Raw genomic sequence first — 19,928 nt, 5'->3', positions numbered from 1 at the left:
CCTTAGGTTTTGACTAATTATGAATATTAGCCAAAATTGAATTATTTAAAATACAAGAAGGCCTCAGCTAATTAAAAAAAAATGAAAAATCAATACTTGAGAAATTATTGCAAGTTTAAAAATGATTTCATTCCCATAAAGTGAAGAGGTTGGATCTGAGAGAATTTAAAGCCTATTTATACAATCTGACTAAAAATGGAAAATAAAAATTTGATGAAAATCTTCACAGGTAGAGATCTGAAAAGAAGGCAACTCCTATGTTTGAGACTCTAATTCCAAGCAATAAAAAGCATATTTGCCCGTAGCAATAGGAACGGGCTGGCCCTTCACAAGCCATGGGCTTAAACGGGCCAAACTCGGTTAGGCCCATGTTTAGAAAACTAACTATTTTTCAAAGCTTGGCCCTTATACAGACGGTATAAGTCTGTTTAAACTTTTTTTTAACATTTTTTTAACATATTTTGATATGGATAAAAGTAAAGTAATAGATCTTCTAAAATTTACACTATAAGTCATTAATATTAGTAGAAAAATGCTAAATTGTTATGCAATTTTCTAAAATGAATCCAAATCAAGCATATCCTAAAATTATGAAAAACACAAACTAATTAAACACCAAACAATAGCAACATCATCAACATTATTTTCATCACTACCTTCAATATCAACAATATTGAATTGTATTGGCTTTTTTTTTTTATGACAAAAATTTGAAAGTTTTATTCTTCAAATAAATTTCACTTTCAAGTTTTGTAGTTTATTATTATTTTACTTTAACTTGAGATATATTACTATGAAAACTCATAAATTTCTAATTCAAGTTATAGAATCATAAGTTATATAAGTATAAGAATACTCTATTATCAAATATATATATATATGGTTAAAAATACTAACACATATAATATAAATCAAATCATTATCTAATCTCTAAATTAGCTTATTTTTGAAGTTCAAATCATTGTTCAAAACCAAATAAATCAGACCATATTATAAAATTCAATTTTAAAAAGATAATAACAACTAATATTTAAAATATCATTAATAATGTAAAAAAAAAATTCAATCATATTAGCACCCTATAAATAATCTTAAAAAAATAAAAAATAAATAAAAGAGCTCAACAGGAGATAGACAAATATAACTAAAGTAGACTAAAAATGACATATTTGACCATTAGTTTTTTCCTTATTTAATGAATTTTGTTTTGAAAGAAAAGGAAAAATGAAAATATATAATTAGTTTTTTAACATAGTCAAATATTCAGAGGCACCATTTAAAGTCTTTTATCTTTATTTGATGATTTTTATGGTTATTTTGTATTAGTTATTTTTACTAGTTTTTTTTATTTTTAATTGCAAATAAAAACCATAGTCTTTCCATGAAATTTCAATAATTAAAGGTCTTCAATTATCATTAATGTTTCACATTAATGTTTCACAATCACAAGATCTGCAATTGTCGTTTTCCCAAATAGAAATAATTCTGAAATTAATTAAAATAAAAATTATATATTCTTCAAAACAATTTCAATGTAAATTTTAATTATTTAAAAGATTCTTAATGGAATTAAGAATTTGAATTTAAGTATATGTTCTCAAAATAGAATGAAAGTGCACCAAATTAGGATAAAATGCAGGGAGAACTACTCAATAATTTAACAACAAATTTAAAAATTTATCAAGTATTTTAACAATAACACCCCATCCCATGTCTTTTCCTCTTCATTCCAGCACACAATCAGATGCGGAAAGCTTGTTATGTATTTGTTCCCCCTGTTACAAAACAATACCTAGCCCTCCTTGGATGTGGCCAACAAGGGAGAAAGCAACTTTCGCGCCCAATGAAATTAATGGATGTCTAGGCTGTGATCATTAAGATGTAGGCCAGGCCGCCAGGGATTTAATCACCAAAACTCACAATTCCAATACACTTGACACATCAAATGTCATACACAGATACAAAAGATATATGGTTCTGATGTTCATAATTTTGGACTTATCGTTTCCAAAAAGGCAATATGCAACAAAATATCAGAAACTGAACACTGAGAAGGGTCTACGTGATTAGCAATTGCACATGACCGCATTTTTATTAGTAGGGAGCAGCACTCAAAATTTAAGAGAGACCAATAACTTTTCCTGTTGACGTATCCAGATCGATGTCATAGAAGCAAGGTCTCGTTGGAAGCCCTGGCATTGTACTCATCGTTCCAACCAAGGGATATATGAATCCAGCTCCAATACTGGCTCTCACATCCCTTATGGGCAAGATAAATCCACTTGGTGCTCCCTTCGCCACAGCATTATGTGAGAAAGAATACTGGGTCTTGGCCATGCAGATTGGGAGATTCGAAAACCCTTGGTTGGTATACATTTGAATCTGCTTGTCAGCCTGGTCAGACAACCAAAATATCCATCAGAATTAAGAGTTCACTTTTCCCTTTGTTTTTCTTTTAGATTAAATTATTCTGTACGTCCTAGAATATCAGGCAAAACTTTCAATTAGGCTTTTATACCTTTAAATTTGTAAGTGGATTCCTATAGATTTGATCATTTTTATCTTAATCCCTATTGTCCGAATTCCCTGGACACACTTAAATTTTGCTGATGTTGTGGCCAACTATATAACAAACAAACAAACAACAAGCTTTATCCCACTAGGTGGGGTCGGCTACATGAATCACACGACGCCATCGTACTCTGTCAACAACCCAATCCTTAGATATGTTGTTGATTAGGAAGTCTCGTTCTGGCCAACTATATAACATCTTCACAATTTCAAAATGCATAGTCCATGCCAACAAACCAATGTTTTCGGAAATATGGTTCGATCGCATGCTGCACATGTGAATATATTTCACTCCACCATCTACTTTAGATCCCTATGTTGGCATGAATCATAGATATTTAAGGTACTCCCTCCTGCCCTTTTTAATAAGACCTTATCCATTGGTTTTGAATACAAGACCATTTACAAAATTTATTGAAACGTTTATGACTCATTTTCGACAATACCCTTTTTTTCCCTTCATTTCTAGCTTAATTATTGATGTTTTCATCCTCCCTCAATGAGCTAACTTTCGACATGTAACTAACTTCAACTCATTACGTCAAATTTAGTGGTAGTTAACAAGGTCATATAAAATGGACCGGAGGGAATATAAAGATAGTACATAATTGGTCGGGCTGGTGAGATCTAACGGCAGATTAACTTAAGTTTAATACTTATAAATCCTTAACACTTAAAAAAGTTAAAAACCTAATTGCAATTTTTAAAAATAATTTACAAAATTTTAAAATATAAAACCAAACAGTCGAAAGCTTGAAAGGAACAAAGGCTTTCTGATATATGTATTTAGCTAGTAAAGGGTCTTAAAGTAATTTGCTACTGAAAAGAGGTACGTTCTGCTTCTAGAATTAGTTATAGAGAGGGAATATCAGGTATGACGTGGCTGTGGAAATATATGCTCTGTAACCTGCCTTGATTTCATTTTTGTTGAATGAATATTCCCCTCTCTGCTGCTAGCAGTTTCCATTAGGGTTGAATACAATGGACAGTCGAAAACTCGAAAGGAACAAAGGCTTTCCATTTGAGATGAATACAAAAATGTAGGCACACAGATGATAGCACAAAATTTCGTCATCAGGGTTAGAGTCCAAACTAGGAGTTGATATGGTGTGCATGCTACTACGGAAAACAGACCACCCTCCATATATTAGATCAGATAGAGCATAGTGAGGGATTTTACAGAATATTAAATACCAGGTTTAGATGTTTTCAATGGTTCACTTTAAAGTTAGTGAATTGACAACGGTAGGCCAGCTACTCCGAAGGCATGAAAATACTAAGCTTTTCATGATGTGCATTGAGTTAAAAAGATATTTCTTAATGTGAGAATATGTTCATCTTTTGAGACATTTTGTATCTCTCTTATCTCACGTTACATTTGCTCATAATTTAATTCATAATTCTTTTGCCTTGCATCATAAATCTCTCAATAAATTATTCTTTCGCAAAAAGAAAAAGAAACTGCCCTAATCTGGTTTGGTTAGTAGCAAGGAGAATTGCAGTAAGGTTCCAAGGAAGGAGCATATTTACAAAAAGGTCCCATAAAAATTGAGTAGTTTGTAATGACAAGTTCCAGAGTAAAAAAATGACAAGAAGTTTCAGCTACTCACTTGTCGTTGGAACTTTTTAGTAATTATCTTCCTTCTTTGGGACCTCACAACAATTCTCCCTAAAACATTAGGCACCTGATTTGTCAAATAAATATATATGAGCTAGCTGTAAAACTAAGGTAAGAGGGATCTACCTGCTCTGAGTACTCAACACCACTAGCACCATATGATTTTGCTATTGCCTCTATTTTCTCTTTGATACTTGAATCTAAAGAATATAGGAACTTCAATGAGCTTGCCGCATTTTCACAGGCTTGCTGAACTGCAAGACCCAGGTCAACCTGAATCATGTCATAATAACTTCAATAAGCAATACAATCCATAACTGGCAGAATGATACCATATTATGTTGCGTGCATTTAGTAAAGAAAACTATGTGCCACTACTTCTGGCAATAAAATGGTTGTCCAATAAAAATGTCAACTCTTAAATATGCCACATCTTTTCTTTCTTTTTTCCTGACTCAGATATTGTGGTCAGTAAGTGACAAGTTCAGTAGTTATCAGGCTGCAGAAGCAACTTAAGAAGTAAGGAAACCACTAGATAACAATCAATGAAGCTTATCACTTAAATTTGGTTGTTATTCCACTAAATTATTAACAGTAAGCAATCAATTGGTTGTCATATTCATTTAGCATTTATATTGACTGTTAAATTTAAGAATATTACGTATCAGGGTAAATGACGGGTGTAGCTTTATTCTTTAGCTCAAATATAATGCCTTCAAAGCAAAATTTTACCGCTCCATTACCACCATGGGCATGATGAGTACAAATTACAGCATCGTAAGCCCCAGCAGCCAAAGAAGCATTTCTAACTGCGTTTAATTCAGCTTCAGTGTCAGTTGAAAACTTGTTGATAGCAACAACGACATTAACACCATATGCTTTTGTATTTGATATATGCCTCGCCAGATTCACGCAGCCAGCCTCAACCAGAGAAACATTTTCAGCCAAATATGCATGGTCAAGAGGCTTTCCAGCAACAACTTCAGGCCCTCCACCATGCATTTTTAGAGCCCTTATTGTTGCCACAATGATAGCACATTGAGGTGTCAAACCACTGTATCGACACTTAATGTTCATAAACTTTTCAGTTCCAATATCTGAACCAAAACCTGCTTCTGTAACTACAAATCCTCCTGGACCCACCAGCTTTAGTGCAATCTTATCAGCCACGATAGAAGAATTCCCATGAGCAATATTTGCAAATGGTCCTGCATGAACCAGAACAGGGGTCCCTTCCAAAGTCTGCATAAGAGTAGGGTTAATGGCATCTTTCATTAACACTGTTAAAGCACCTCCAACGCCCAGATCATCAGCAGTTATTGGGTCACCATTCTTGCTATTTCCAATCACCATTTTTCCAAGCCTCTCTCGCATGTCAGCCAAGGATGTTGTGAGGGCCAAAACAGCCATTATCTCACTGGCAACTGATATATCAAATCCTGTTTCTCTTACCATTCCTTTCTCGTCAGGTCCCTGGCCAATGCTAATTTTTCTTAAAAACCGGTCATTAACGTCCATTACTCTCCTCCATGTAATAGAATTTGGGTCAATATCAAGCCTAGCAAATTTAGTTACTTCTTTTGGTGTGAGATCCTCTGGCTGGGTCTTGGAAATACCAAGTTTTTTAAGACGCCTGAACATGATATCACTAAACTTCCTTTTCCCTTCTTTATTTGGAGGACATAATCTGTTGAAAAGAGCCTTGTCCGACTGTGTTGCCTCATGGAAAATCCGGGTATCAATTGCAGCAGCTAGTAGATTGTTTGCTGCTGTTATTGCATGTATATCTCCTGTTAGATGAAGATTGAACTCATCCATAGGAATTACTTGGCTATAACCACCACCAGCTGCTCCTCCTTTGATCCCAAAAGTAGGTCCTTGTGATGGTTGACGAAGGCAAGTGATGACCTAACTCAAAAAACAGAGATGAATTCAACATGTGCCCAGCATAATATTGACATATGATAGAGAATTATTAACAGATTACTAATGACCAAAATAATACATGCCATGAAATGTGTGACTTGCTACGACAGAGTAAGAATATCAAGCTGATAAATAATGAAAGAAAAACAACTCCTACATCCAGTCACTTGTTACATTAAGAAAGATAAAGAAAATGCAGGAAAATTCTTCCAGAAGAGATTGAAAAATATTAGTGTCCTTTGGATAATGTACAAGGAATATTATGACAAAAATTATTCTCAAAACACATATTCACTCAAGTCACAGCCAATAAAGCCATGATAAAATCTTCAGTTCATCCAAGGTCTGTCAGGGATGCAAGTGTGTTAAGCCGTGCACATACAATTCTTCCTCCAGAAATATTTAGAATAGTAATCAACTATCATTTAAAAATTTAGAAGAATTCCTGTAAAGAGAAACAAAAGGAGGAAGGGGCATGTACTCGGTACAGATTTTAGGGTATCCAAAAAATGCCAGTATTAAATATTTACACAAGTAAACATTAATAATTATAAAGGCAACATTCCTGCAAGCCACAGGTGGCAGACATCATTATTCGGAATCAGTCTTTGCTGCAAAATTTAATCATTTCTCTAAATCTAGGGGGTACAGGGCAAATAATGTAAAAAAGGAAAAAAAGCTATATACCATAAACAATGAAGAGACTTTTAAAAAAAAAAATCAGGAACATAAAAATCATTTTCTATTCACAAAATCACTTATTTTTTTCATTTCTCCATCATTCGCACTGAATTATATGCAGATGAGTCCTTAAAATTCATCATAAAGTAAAGAAGTGTCATAATGCCAAAAATGTGGAAGCAGAAACATACAGAAGATTACCTTCTTGTCAAGAAAAGCACCCAAAGCTTGACAGAGGCCAACTGTAGTAGTAGACTTGCCTTCTCCAAGAGGAGTTGGAGTAATACCTCCAACCACAACATAGTATCCATCTTGCGATGTTTGTAGTTCATCAAGAACGGACAACAAAACCTAAGCCCCAAATTAATGTTGAGCTAAGTCAAAAAGTTGCAAAAAAGCATACCATATCGGTATCTATCCAATATACCAAATCTACTGCTATCATAAGATAAAACAAATAAATCCTCGTTAGTAGTCATGTTCAGAGAAATCAAAAAACCAACCTAAAATCCCCAAATTCTCCATCATCAACAATTAATGAAGTAAATATATTTACCTTCGCCTTATGCTTGCCGTACAGGTCATAGTGATTGGGACTAAGATTAAGATCCTTGGCAATCTCAGCAATATGAACAGGTTCAACCGAGTTAGCGATGTCAATATCCGCGGGAACAGGGGACACCACCTGCAGCTTCCTCAGCGTCTTAGAAGGCGAACTCATTGCTACTGGACTCACGTAAACCGAAAGGATTGGGCAACAGAAAGAAGCTTAGAATCAAAATCTGAATGCGAATGAGAAAGAAGACACAAGTCCGACGATGAAGGGAGAAGAAGAAGAGAGGGAGAGCAAGGTCTGGATTTGAAGATATGGGTTGAAGAATCAATTTCATCCATCACTATATATACAACGATGATCCCAAGCTTTATTTTATGGATTAGTACTTGTGCGTCTGTATGTGTTGGGAGTCATCCTTTTGAAAAGAGCGGCGGGCGTAAAGCAATATGCGGAGGCCACAAGAATTGATTGGGCTGAGATTACCATCAAATTTCCTTTTTTTTTTTTTTTGGGCCAACTATTATTACCATCAAATTGGAAAATAGTCAAAAAATAGTAAACAACAAATGGACGCTGTGCACACACTGTTCTTTCGGCCAAGTAAATTTAGGGAAGGTAATTAGTAATAACCGATAATTAATTTCTCCCATTTTATTTTAACAAAATACGTTAATATCTTATTCAAATTCAAATATGTTTATATTTAGCGTTGGCAAAAAATTATATATTTATATTTATTTTTTACTAAAGTATAGATATCTTCCTATTGGAGATAATTCTATTCGAGACACTATCAGGTACTAAATGTGAGCACCTCTCTCAGCAGGGATTGAAACCTTGGTTGGCCATATTGTGAAGGACAAACTTTTTCTCCTAAACCCAACCCCCTTAGTAAATATATTTATACTTAGGTTTGAAGAGAATAGACTTTTTAATCTCTGGGACCTAACCTTAAACACCAACAAGGGTTAATGTACGCCCAGCACCTCAAACTATTTTTTTCCAGGTGTGTCCAGTGTCCTAAACTAATTTTCAGTGCATCTAATATCCCAAACTAATTAAAACAGTGTATCCATATCCCAGCTAATAGAAAAGTTAAGTTTGACCATTACCTTGTTGACTCAGCCGAAGGTTGATCTAAAAATCCTACATGACAGACACGTAGGCGTTTGATGTGTATTATTTTGACGGGTTAAGGTGCGTCTAGCACCCTGAACTATTTTTTCAGGTGCGTTCAGTGTCTTAAAGGATTTTTTGGTATATCTAATGTCCCAAACTAATTAAAACTGTGTGTCCACATCCCAAGTTAACAAAAAAGTCTCGTTTGACTGTTACCTTGTTGACTCAACTAAAGGTTGAACGAAAAATCCTACAAGTGGACACACAGGTGTTTGATGTGTATTATTTTGACTGAAAATTCAATTTATTTTCTCATCTTCTAACATTTATCTTCTGCCTTTTAAACTTAAAAAAAAAAATGAAAGATGACCGATCCACCCTCTTAAATACGGGTACATGTACCACCCATTCAATCCCATCTTCGTCTTTAACATTTTATCCCATTTTTTCCATCACTCCGATTTGAAACCACAACCGCCGTCATAGCACACTTTCTGCCTTCATCTCTGTCAACTCCTCATCCGACTCGCATTTGCTTTCCTCCTCGTAGAACACAGTAAACTTCTCCTTGGTCACTCTGTCGACATCGTCGTCACCTCCCGAGAAAACAACCGCTGCCACTGGGCTCGTCTCAAAAGCTTTAATCAAAATAATACACATCAGACACCTGCGCGCCTGTCATGTAGGATTTTTCAGTCAACTTTCAGCTGAATCAGCAAGATAACAGTCAAACAAGACTTTTCTGTTAGCCTTGGATATGCATGGACGTACTGTTTTAATTAGGTTGGGACACTAGATGCACCAAAAATTACTTTAGGACACTGAGCGCACTTGGAAAAATAGTTCGGGGTACTAGGCGCATCTTAACTCGTCAAAATAATACACATCAAACGCCTGCATGTCTGCCACATAGGATTTTTCGGTTAACCTTCGACTGAGTCAGCAAGGTAACGGTCAAGCTTATCTTTTCTGTTAGCCTGGGGTATAGATGCACTGTTTTAATTAGTTTGGGACACTAGATGCATTGAAAATTATTTTGGGACACTGGGCGCACCTGGAAAAATAGTTCAGGGTGTTAGGCGCACCTTAACCCAACTATCAATAACCCAATTATATGTTATTTGGTGATTTAAATTTATATCAAATTTTAATTTAATTCTATAGAGTGTAATTTTAATCCCTTAATTTTATTAATATTAGTCTCATTTATTGGAAAATGTTGACTCAATAACTTTAAATGGTAATTTTGAAATTAAATGCTGACAAGACATGCCTAAATTTTAAAATATAAAAATGATTATATTATATTATAGAATTAAAAGTTCGAACATGTTTTGTTAACATTAAATTGCTGACTTACCATTTAAATTTATTGAGTCAGCATCTTTCATTGAATGAGACCAACAATATTAAGATTAGTAAATTAAAAGTAAATTTTATAAACACAAATAACTAAATTAAAATTTGATGAAAAATTGAAGAACTACAGAATATACTTTAGTCAATATCAATTTAACTGTCTATTTCAATCTTCAAAATTTAAAACAGTTATTAATATTAATACTTGTGAAAATGAAAAATATCAAAGCTAAAATTAATTTAAAATTTTATTTATAAATAACTTCCACGAACTTATAAAAATATTATTAAATGTATTTATAATTAGATGTAATTAATTTCGACTTTAAATCATACATATGCATTTTGACTACCTCCTTAGATTGACATTGACATGCACCCTCTGTAGACTGCAATCACTGAGGAATCAACAGCTTGTCAAAGAAGACAATTACTTATGTTCTAAGGAGTTATATATGAGGGAATATATACGACATGCTCTCTCAAAACGCTCTCCTACGTATGTTGAGTTTCTTTATCATGAAACTCTCCTTCTCTCTCAATGGTGTATTTGTTCGGTGTTGAACAATATGTGAGTTTGAGCGATTCATTTCCAACAGTGTGATGAACATAAAGATGAACACCGCAATTCGAGAGCATTTTCTAGGTTAACAATTAGAGGGAAGAATCAGTTGATCTCATTCATTTTCAAGCTCCTTCTCATTGTGCTTGAATTGATTGGTTCACAAAAGGATTGATGATTAGAACATCCGAGACTATTGAACAAGATTTCAAATCACGGCTCATGCATGGAACTGGTTTAAATAATAAAACAAGATGGAAGAAGATCAAACTTGCAAAACGAATATTCTAATAGCTACGAATTGAATTGGGGGCAGGGCGTGCAACAGATGTTCTAGGAGGATATATGTAGGCTGAAACTTTAGTATCATCAAAAGAGTAAGACATAGGATGGAATAAGAAGGAACTAAAATATTATTATTCAAAATAATTATAAAAGATTAAAGAAATCAGAGATTTAAAAGTAATTAAGAAAGAAATAATAAACATTTATTAACATATATTGCAATGGAAGATAACCCAAAATGATCAATATGCGTATTTAAGAGCAAATTGAATATTGATAAATTGTATATAAAGAAGATTTAAATCTTAAAATATTTGAAATTTCTTTTGGGAAAACATCTAAAATATATAAAAGACAAGTTATGGAGCTAAATTTGCATAATGCTATATCAAGGTAGATGGACCAATATGTAATACTCCTCCGGTCCTTAATATATGACCTAATTATTGAGTTAGTTTTTGTCCTAAATATAAAATCTATTTTTTATATTTATTAATTTTCTCTAAATTACCCCTATAGATACTCCCATCAATCGTAATCAAGTAAAAGAGGGAGATGAGGTATTAAGAAAGATTATTATGGTGTTTTAAGAAAAATAGATCTTATAATTAACTAACTTACCTAACTTTCTTAATTTAATCAAATTAGTTAAATGGGTCTTATATTAAAGATTAGAGAAGTATTAAATATTGGTAAAAGACACTATTGACCTTTAAAAATGAGAGTGAATGACAATAATTTTTTAGATATTGTTTAGAACAAATAAGCTATTAACAAAAATTGATTCATCAATAACAACTTTTATTATTGACAGTTCATATTTGGGTAAAATTAAAATTCTAAAACTTAAAAGTGGGTGGTAATAATTCTTCAAGTACTACCTAAAGTGAGTAAAGCTATTAACAAAGGTTGATTCCTTAATAACAACTTTTATTAACAGTTTCTACTTAGGTAAATTAAAATCTTAAAACATGAAAGTGATTGATAACAATTTCAGGTATTACTTAAAATGAATTAGCCATTAACAAAAATTGATTCCTTAGTAAGAACTTTAATTTATTGGTAATACTCACACTTGGGTAAAATTAAAGTCTTAAAACTTAAAAGTGGATCATGACAACAATTCTTCAGGTATTGCCTAAAACAAATAAGCTATTAACAAAAAATAATTTTCTAATAACAACTTTTATTAATAGTTCACACCTGAATAAAATTAAAGTCTTAAAATGTAAAAGTGAATGATAATAATTTTTCAAGTATTGCCTAAAATAAATAAGTTGTTAATAAAAATTAATTCCTCAATAATAACTTTCAGGGATAAGGTGTTTGAATACCTTGAAAATAAACATGAAGAAACACCCAGCACCTAAAAGTTTTTTTTACTCTTACATGCCTTAGAAGTTTTATTTCGTAGCATTTCTATTTTGAACCATTATCAACCGTTAAGTTTGATCATTAAAGGTACCAGTCAAACCGTATAATTTAACAATCAATAGCAGTTAATAGCCTATGTATTTTTTCTATGAAAATAAACTTTCAAAGCATATAAGAGCAAAAAAAAAAATTTCAGGTGTTGAGTGCTCTATCGTGTATATTTTTAGGGTATTTAAGCACCTTATTCCTAACTTTTCTTGATAATTCATACTTGGGTAAAATTGAAGTCCTAAAACTTGAAAGTGATGACAACAATTCTTCATGTATTGCCTAAAATAAATTAATTAATTATTAGCAAAAATTGATTCACCTCAATAACAACTCTGTTTGCACTGTATCTAATTTAGTTTTACTCAATAAGATTTTTATGAATGATAATAACAATGATAATAGTAAAGTGAAAACAAAATAATAATAGCAAACAAAAAAAATTCTGGTTTAACTTTTAGAATATTTCAAATGGTGCTAAAAATTATTTCGGAATCAGTTTCATGGTTTCATATTTAATAGGATTTAAAGTAGTAACAATAATAGGAAAAGTAAGATAATGAGATAGAGAATTGCGTTTAAAATTTATAAATTTTAAAAGCTTGCATCAGTAACTTAAACCTAATTTTATCTCATACGCCCTTAAAATTCCCTTAAGAGCAACCACTTGTCCTCTTAATTTTTATTTCACACACACTCTTAAAATTTGCTATGATTACATGTGAAATACTACCTGCAATTATGACTAATTTGATTAAATTAAAAAAATTAGTTAAGCTAGTTATTTGTATCAAATATAAGTTGATTTTTCTAAAGTACCTTTCAATTATAACTATCTTTATATGGAAACCCCTTGACATGTGTAATTAATAGAGATACTTTAGAGAATAATTACAAGTTTAGGGAACAAAATATATTAAAATCTTGTATTTAAAACTAAATTCAATTCTCAACTAGCTTTCATGTTAAAGAGTAGAAGTGGTAATATGATAAGTGTGTAGGTCGTAGGATACGCATTACAACTAGTGTCATCTATGATTTAAAAAAAAAAATGAATAGTGATGAAATTTGCAAGTATATGGATAACAAGGTAGATGTTACAACTAGCGTCATCTAGAACTATAAAAACAGCAATTTCGCGGTTAATTGCTATTTTTTGGTAGTAGAGGAATATCTAGGAAGATCACTGCAAATTACTTTATCAAAAAAAATTAATGCAAATTAATGTGTTGGTAAATTCCTTTGAAGGATATGTGGAATTCTCGGAAGAACTGAAAAAGTATCCTTTGAGGCCAGAAACATACGAAAGTTTTTGGAATTTCAAGGGTTGGGCAATTGTCACGGTTCTCTTGCGGCGGGAGAAGGAATCTAATGTTCCATTCGAGCATGCTTCTACGACCAGAGAAGATAGCAGTGGCTTATCTTCAATTTCAGGAACCTCCGTATAGTATTCTTCCACGTCACCGGATCACAGGGTGGTGGAAGAGTTTTACCATCTCAAATTTAATCATTTTTTTTTTCACCTTTTATTTGAAAAGGATATCCTATGAAGTCTGACCACCATCATCCAGACTCCCATATAGAGGACAAACGGCAGAGATTAATTTCTCTCCGATATAGAGTGCTGGCCTAAAAACAGAAAGGCATTTTATTTTGGAAAATAATTTTACCTTATATTTTATTTCTCAAGTGCACCTAACATCTAATGTTTTTGGTGGTAAAATTTTACCTATAATCTTTTTTTCTCCTTGTAATTTTACTTTTTGACTTGTTTTTTTGTGCAATTTTATTCCTAGTCTTGCTGTTGGGGCACCAAAAATATAAAATCAGAAATAAAATTACATACTCACCCTTTTATTTTCTTATTAAGAAAAGCAAATAAAACAACTATTCTGGGAATAAAATGAAATAAATTAAGATATTATACTCACCTCTCCGGCGACCTGTGCCGTTGTTGAACATATCTGGGTTCACTTCACCGGGTGATTTAGTATCCACATGAACAGTTTCTGATGCATGGCAGACTATTTTAACACTGCAAATCATTGAAGCCAGCATTGCTGATGATTCAAAGCGAACTGTTACAAAGATAAGAAACCTGGGTCAGCCCCGGCCAGGTCCGAGACGAAGGCGTAGCATTAATGGAGGTAGCTTCAGATCTCTCCGTCCTCGTTCTCAGGTGCTTGGCAGGCTTGTGTAACAATAATGTCCTCTTTGCGTATGGTTCTGCATTTAAGTTTGGTTCTCTCAAATGTGGAACAGGAACGCCTCAATCCTGTAAAGGGACAGAGGAATATGCTGGATAAGAATATTATGTAACTGGGGTCAAACAAGGTTAGAGTTTATCAGTTGGGTCATGTTCTTTGAGGGGTTGGATTCTCTCCACTACCTTCCCATTCTCTTTCCCTCCACTACCTTTCTTTTCTCTTCACAATTATTGAATCAAAATTCCAATGGTTCATATTTAACATCTTATAAAAATAATATTATTGAAAAAATAAATAAATAAATTTAAACTGTTAAAATCTGGTTTGAACAGTTTACAATTGTAATAAAAAAAATTAAAAAAAATTTGCTCTATAATAACAGTTTGTAGTTATGAACTGTTCAGATTAGATTTTAACAGTTTAAATTTATTTATCTATTTTTTATCATAATATTTATTTTTATAAAATGTTATAAAATATTAAATTTGGACTATTGGAGTTTTGATTCAATGGTTGTGAAGAGAAAAGAAGGGTGGTGGAGGGAAAAAGGATGGGAAGGGTAGTGGAGAGAATCCAATTCCCTCAAGGCAAACCATCAATCCAGAAAGCTCATGAGCAAGAGAGAGAGAAAAAGGAAAAATGTTTGAATCCACTATTAATTTACCTAGTAAAGATTGCTCCACGGAGCCTCCAGCTGTCGCCAGTAGGCTTTTACGTCAGCAAAGTGGGGGGAGGAATTAAAAAAAAAAAGAAAAAAGAGAGAGAGAGAGAGAAAGCAAAGTTTCCCGAGGAAGTTAAGAAAAGAATCGAATATCCGATTCCTAATTAGCAACGAGGCCCAGAAATGATGGAGAAGACAGTATCAGGATAAGAAGCAAAGCGGCAAAGCCTCTCTCTTTCTGACGGAATTGGATTCTCTCCACTACCCTTCCCATCCTCTTCTCCTCCACCACCCTCTTTTTCTCTTCACAACCATTAAATCAAAACTCCAATGGTCCAGATTTAATATTTCATAACATTTTATAAAAATAAATATTATGATAAAAAATAGATAAATAAATTTAAACTGTTAAAATCTAATCTGAACAGTTCATAACTACAAACTATTATTATAGAGCAAATTTTTTTTATTACAATTGTAAACTGTTTAGACCAGATTTTAACAGTTTAAATTTATTTATTTATTTTTTTAATAACATTATTTTTATAAGATATTAAATCTGGACCATTAGAATTTTGATCTAATAGTTGTGAAGAGAAAAGAAGGGTAGTAGAGGGGAAGAGGATGGAAAGGTAGTGGAGAGAATCCAAAATCGTTCTTTTGTGGGCACCATGGTATTTCCCAGGCGAAAGGTGAAAAATAAGTCCTATCATGGCTTAGAAAAGAGTGAAGAATGGCTTTGCTTCTCCCTTCAAGCCACAGAGATTTGTCATTTTGGTCCTGTTGCGATAACTTTGTCACGGGTAACAAGAAAACGAAATAAGAGAGAGGAAGTTTAGGAACTAAAACGTTAATAAATGGAGGAATATTCGGAGATATTTAGTGGAGAAACAATAGGAGATATTTATGACAATTCTGACCGGGTCATCTGTAAACTAAGTAATTAAGTTTAATACTCTTCCGGTCCTTAATATAGGACCCAATTGTTAAGTTGGTTTTGGTTTTAAATATAAGACCTATTTCTCATATTTATCAATTTTCTCTAAATTACTCCTATGGATACTCCATTAACTATAATCAAGTAGAAGATAGAGAGGGGTATTAAGAAAAATGATTATGATATTTTAGGAAAAACATGTCATAATTTTTATAATTAACTAACTTACCTAATTTTCTTAATCTAATCAAATTAGTTAAATGGGTTCTATATTAAGGACCGGAGGAGTATGTAACAAATCAGTCATAAAAGCTAAATTAAAGCCCAGCCTTTTCATTTGCTATTTATTTCTATCTTTTCACTTATCTCAATAAAAGAAAAAAATTAATCCGCTCGTTCCTACAATTTTACCAGACTTTTAATTCAGTTTCTATAATTTTTTTGTTTTTATTGGTGGGTTCTCACAGTTTTGTTAATTATAAGGATTAGCTCCTTTGTTTAAAACAAATAAAATGATAGAATAAAATTTATTTATTATGAATATAAAAATAAAAAATTATTATGCTCATAATTGTCTCCTCACATCTATGTATAATCTATAATTTGATTGATTTTGATTTTTCTTAGATCCATATAGCAAAATTAACCCAAGTGGATGAGTGGAGAGTCATGTCATCTCAGCTACTAATTAGACTAGCTATTATAGGGTTACAATGTGAATTCATGCGAATGTTCAGAAGTTTAATTTCATGCCTACAATGTGACCAATGAAATTTAATTTGGTGGTAAACTTCCATCCACTCACACACACATCCAAAGCTTTACTAGTTTATAGATTATTACTTGAGCGTTTGAATGCGTGCGTGTCATTTTTGTCAAAAGAGGGCTATGCGTGGCGCAGCATACGCAAGCCACAACAATTCGTGTTGATATCTGGGTTTCTATTTAGAACTTCCACATTTTTCCCTACAATAGTTTTAACTTTCACATTTTCTTACTGACTTTGTGCCATTCCTCAATTTCCTTTTCAATTCAAATCAAATTTAACAAAACTAGTAGTAGGAAAAACAAAAACAATCATACTTCACTATTACAAAATATTTGATTTGTAGCGCCTGTTTTGTAGCATTTATTAAATAAGACATTACAGCTAACACTCTTAATTTATTAAAAATAAAAAAATATTTTGTATCACTTTTCTAAGAAAGGCTACAGTTAGTATGGGGCTTCTTGTAGCACTTTTTCAAGAAAAAGCTACAAAAAGTCTTTTTTTGAAAAAAAAAAAAGTTACATATGTTGTATCTCACTTGCTATGAAAGCGCTACATAAGGTCTTTTTTTTAAAAAAGAAAAACATAGTAATCCATTTGTTGTAGCGCTTTTTCAAGAAAGTGCTATAGAAGGTCTCCTTTGCTTGCTTGAGAAAGCGCTACAGCAAGTGCCGTAAATTTTTTAAAAAATTTCCCTCCTTTTTTTTGTTTTCCCTCTCTTTTATCCCCCTACGCAATCACACCTCACCGCTTTCAATACTCATCTTCACCATTTTTTCTTGCTCCCCATTTCCACACAGCTCCCTCCTATCTCCACACTCACCTCTTTTTCACCAAGCATTCCACCTCTCATTTTCCCTCCCCACCTCTACTTTTCATACCATGGTCCTTCTTTTCATCCCACCCATTGTCCCACCCCATTTTCCCCTTCCTTATTCCTACCCATTTCCCGTCCCTACACCATTTTTTCTGCCTCATTCCCACCCCTTCCCGTCCCCACCCCTTTCCTTTCCCAACTCCCTTTAACTTGTCCCTATCCCAACTTCCCCTTCCTGCCCCCTTCCTGAACTCACCTTTCTCAATCTCCATTTCTATTCCCTTTGTCCTCACCCCTCTTCTCCCTCCCTATTCTCTTTTTACTTTATTTATTTATTACAGGGCATTCAATATAGTTCTGCTCAATTGTAGATTTCTGTACCCTTTGTCCTCACCTCTCTTCCCCGTCCCCACTCTCTTTTTATTTTTATTTTTTTTTACAGGACACTCAATATAGTTCAGTTCAATCTATAATACATTGTAAGTATTTTTATTTTTTTAAGCTATTAAAAGCTTACAAATTTAAGTTTGTTAGTAATAAATATTTTAACTTGCTTAATATTTTTTACTTTAGTTGGTTAGATTTTGTAAAATTATTCATTTATTTTTAGTTTACTTATTATTTTGCAGGGCACTCAATATTAGTTCATCTCAATTTATAATACATTGTAAGTACTTTTATTTTTTAAGCTAATATTATTTTAAAAGCTTACAAATTTAAGTTTGTTAGTAATAATTGTTTTACGTTGCTTAATATTTTTTATTTTAGTTGGTTAGATTTTACAAAATTATTCACTAATGAAAACTTGAGATATGTTGGAAAATTAATTAGTGAGATATGATTAATTATCATCAGTTAAATGTGAAAGTATGTGATAGTTATAATTTTTTATTTTCTATTTTAGGTAGAATAATATGCTAGCAAATATGATCTTTATTGTTATGGGCCATGAAAAATTGATGACATATATTCTATAGTATTTTTAAAAAAATACTGCAGAATATCAATTAATTTTTTTAAACAAAAAATACTTTTGTAACGTTTTCTTAAGAAAGCGGCACAGAAATTATAGTTATATTCTGTAGCGCTTTTCTAAGAAAGCGCTATAGAAGACGCACTTCTTGTAGTGCTTTCTCAGAAAAGCACTACCAGAGATGCACTTCTTGTAGTACTTTCCTGAAAAAGCACTACAGGAGATGAACTTCTTATAGCGCTTTCTCAGAAAAGCGCTACAGGAAGTTACCATATTAAAAAAATAAAAAAAATTATGTAGCTTCAAAAGCGCTACAGCTTATTCTTAATATCTTTTGTAGCAGGTTTAAATGCAGCATTTTGAAAATGCTAAAAAAAAAAAGCACTGCAATTAGCTTTTTCTGTAGTAGTGCTTTCCCAATTTTCCTAAAACAAAAACATAATAAAATTTTTTTATTACAATGAAGTAGGATGAAGATAATTGAGGAACAAAAGCATCTCGAAATACAAGAGAACATAACCAAAAAGGAAAAGAAAAGAAGATATGAAATGTAGTTTTATTGCAATCAAACTTGATAAATAATTCCACAATAGAAGCATCTCAAAATGGGTAGGAAGTAACTCACTAGAAGAAGTCCAGTAGAATGAAAACAGAGGAGTTGAAGCAAAACTAAACTAGAAAGCAAAGCAATGTTCAGTGTTCACCAGCAACCCAGCAATCAGACATAAATGTCAGCAATTCAGCAAATCCAAGTATATAAATGTCGACCAAGGAGGAGAGACCTAACAAGAGTAAAATGAAGTGAAAGATTTGAAAGTGGAAACTTATTGCTGGGAGCTATGAGATCGAGCTAGGAGCGATGACCCTGCATAAGAGACTAAGAGATTGAGCTGGGAGCTACGACCCTGAGATTGAGGTTGAGGGGCTTCACTGGGAAAGGGGCTAGTGGCCATAAGCATTTTCGACTAATCGCCTGATCAGCTCTTTGCAGGCAGAGAGGGAGAGGGACTTCATGATGGCGAGGGGAAAGGGAGAGGCCGAGAATCACAAACTTGTGATCACAAGGGGAGATAGAGAGGGGATTCGCAATCGACAAGAGACATTGAGCAGCAACCAACTGGCCAGTGAGCATTGCCACTGAGGTCTGAGCACATCAACAGAACTAGACTGAGAGGGGCGATACAGGGTGAGCTGTGGCCTGTGTAGACACTGAGATAGAACACTGAATGGACAGCCTTGACCTAGTGAGTAAGTGGACTTTTGTTTGGTTTGCCCTAAGCCCCTAACTAAGACAGATCTCTAATCTCTCTCTTTGTTAGAAAATTTTTTTGCAAAAAAAAAAGGGTGGGTACGAGTAGCCTGGGCCTGTACTCGTAGCTCACCCATTTAATTCATGAACCCGGTCGTTTATTTTCTCTTTTAGGAGGGCTTAAACGAGCCCAATTTCTATGGGTTATGGCGGGGC

General features: G+C 33.1%; 1 protein-coding gene across 2 annotated transcripts; it reads right to left on the bottom strand.

Annotated features, from left to right (window-relative positions):
- Positions 1-1,868: 1,868 nt before the first annotated feature.
- On the bottom strand, positions 1,869-19,238 carry LOC114755695 (formate--tetrahydrofolate ligase). 2 transcript variants are annotated; one of them, XM_028944559.1, is made up of 5 exons: positions 7,353-7,725; positions 6,998-7,147; positions 4,922-6,097; positions 4,316-4,462; positions 1,869-2,394 (listed from the first exon to the last, which is right to left on the bottom strand). In XM_028944559.1, the coding sequence occupies exons 1-5, from the start codon at positions 7,515-7,517 to the stop codon at positions 2,119-2,121; spliced, it is 1,914 nt and encodes a 637-aa protein (XP_028800392.1). In that variant the 5' UTR covers positions 7,518-7,725; the 3' UTR covers positions 1,869-2,118. The 2 variants fall into 2 exon arrangements, with proteins under 2 accessions (XP_028800392.1, XP_028800393.1); XM_028944560.1 differs by lacking the exons at positions 6,998-7,147; positions 7,353-7,725 and adding an exon at positions 19,232-19,238 and having other exon boundaries at positions 4,922-5,709.
- Between the last annotated feature and the right edge of the window lie 690 nt (positions 19,239-19,928).

The sequence above is a fragment of the Neltuma alba genome, unplaced genomic scaffold, assembly GCF_004799145.2.
Source record: "Neltuma alba isolate B1F8T4 unplaced genomic scaffold, ASM479914v2 tig00010322_pilon, whole genome shotgun sequence".
Taxonomy (NCBI): domain Eukaryota; kingdom Viridiplantae; phylum Streptophyta; class Magnoliopsida; order Fabales; family Fabaceae; genus Neltuma; species Neltuma alba.
Note: the sequence above shows the minus strand (reverse complement) of the source record. Positions and strands in the feature narration are given on the sequence as shown.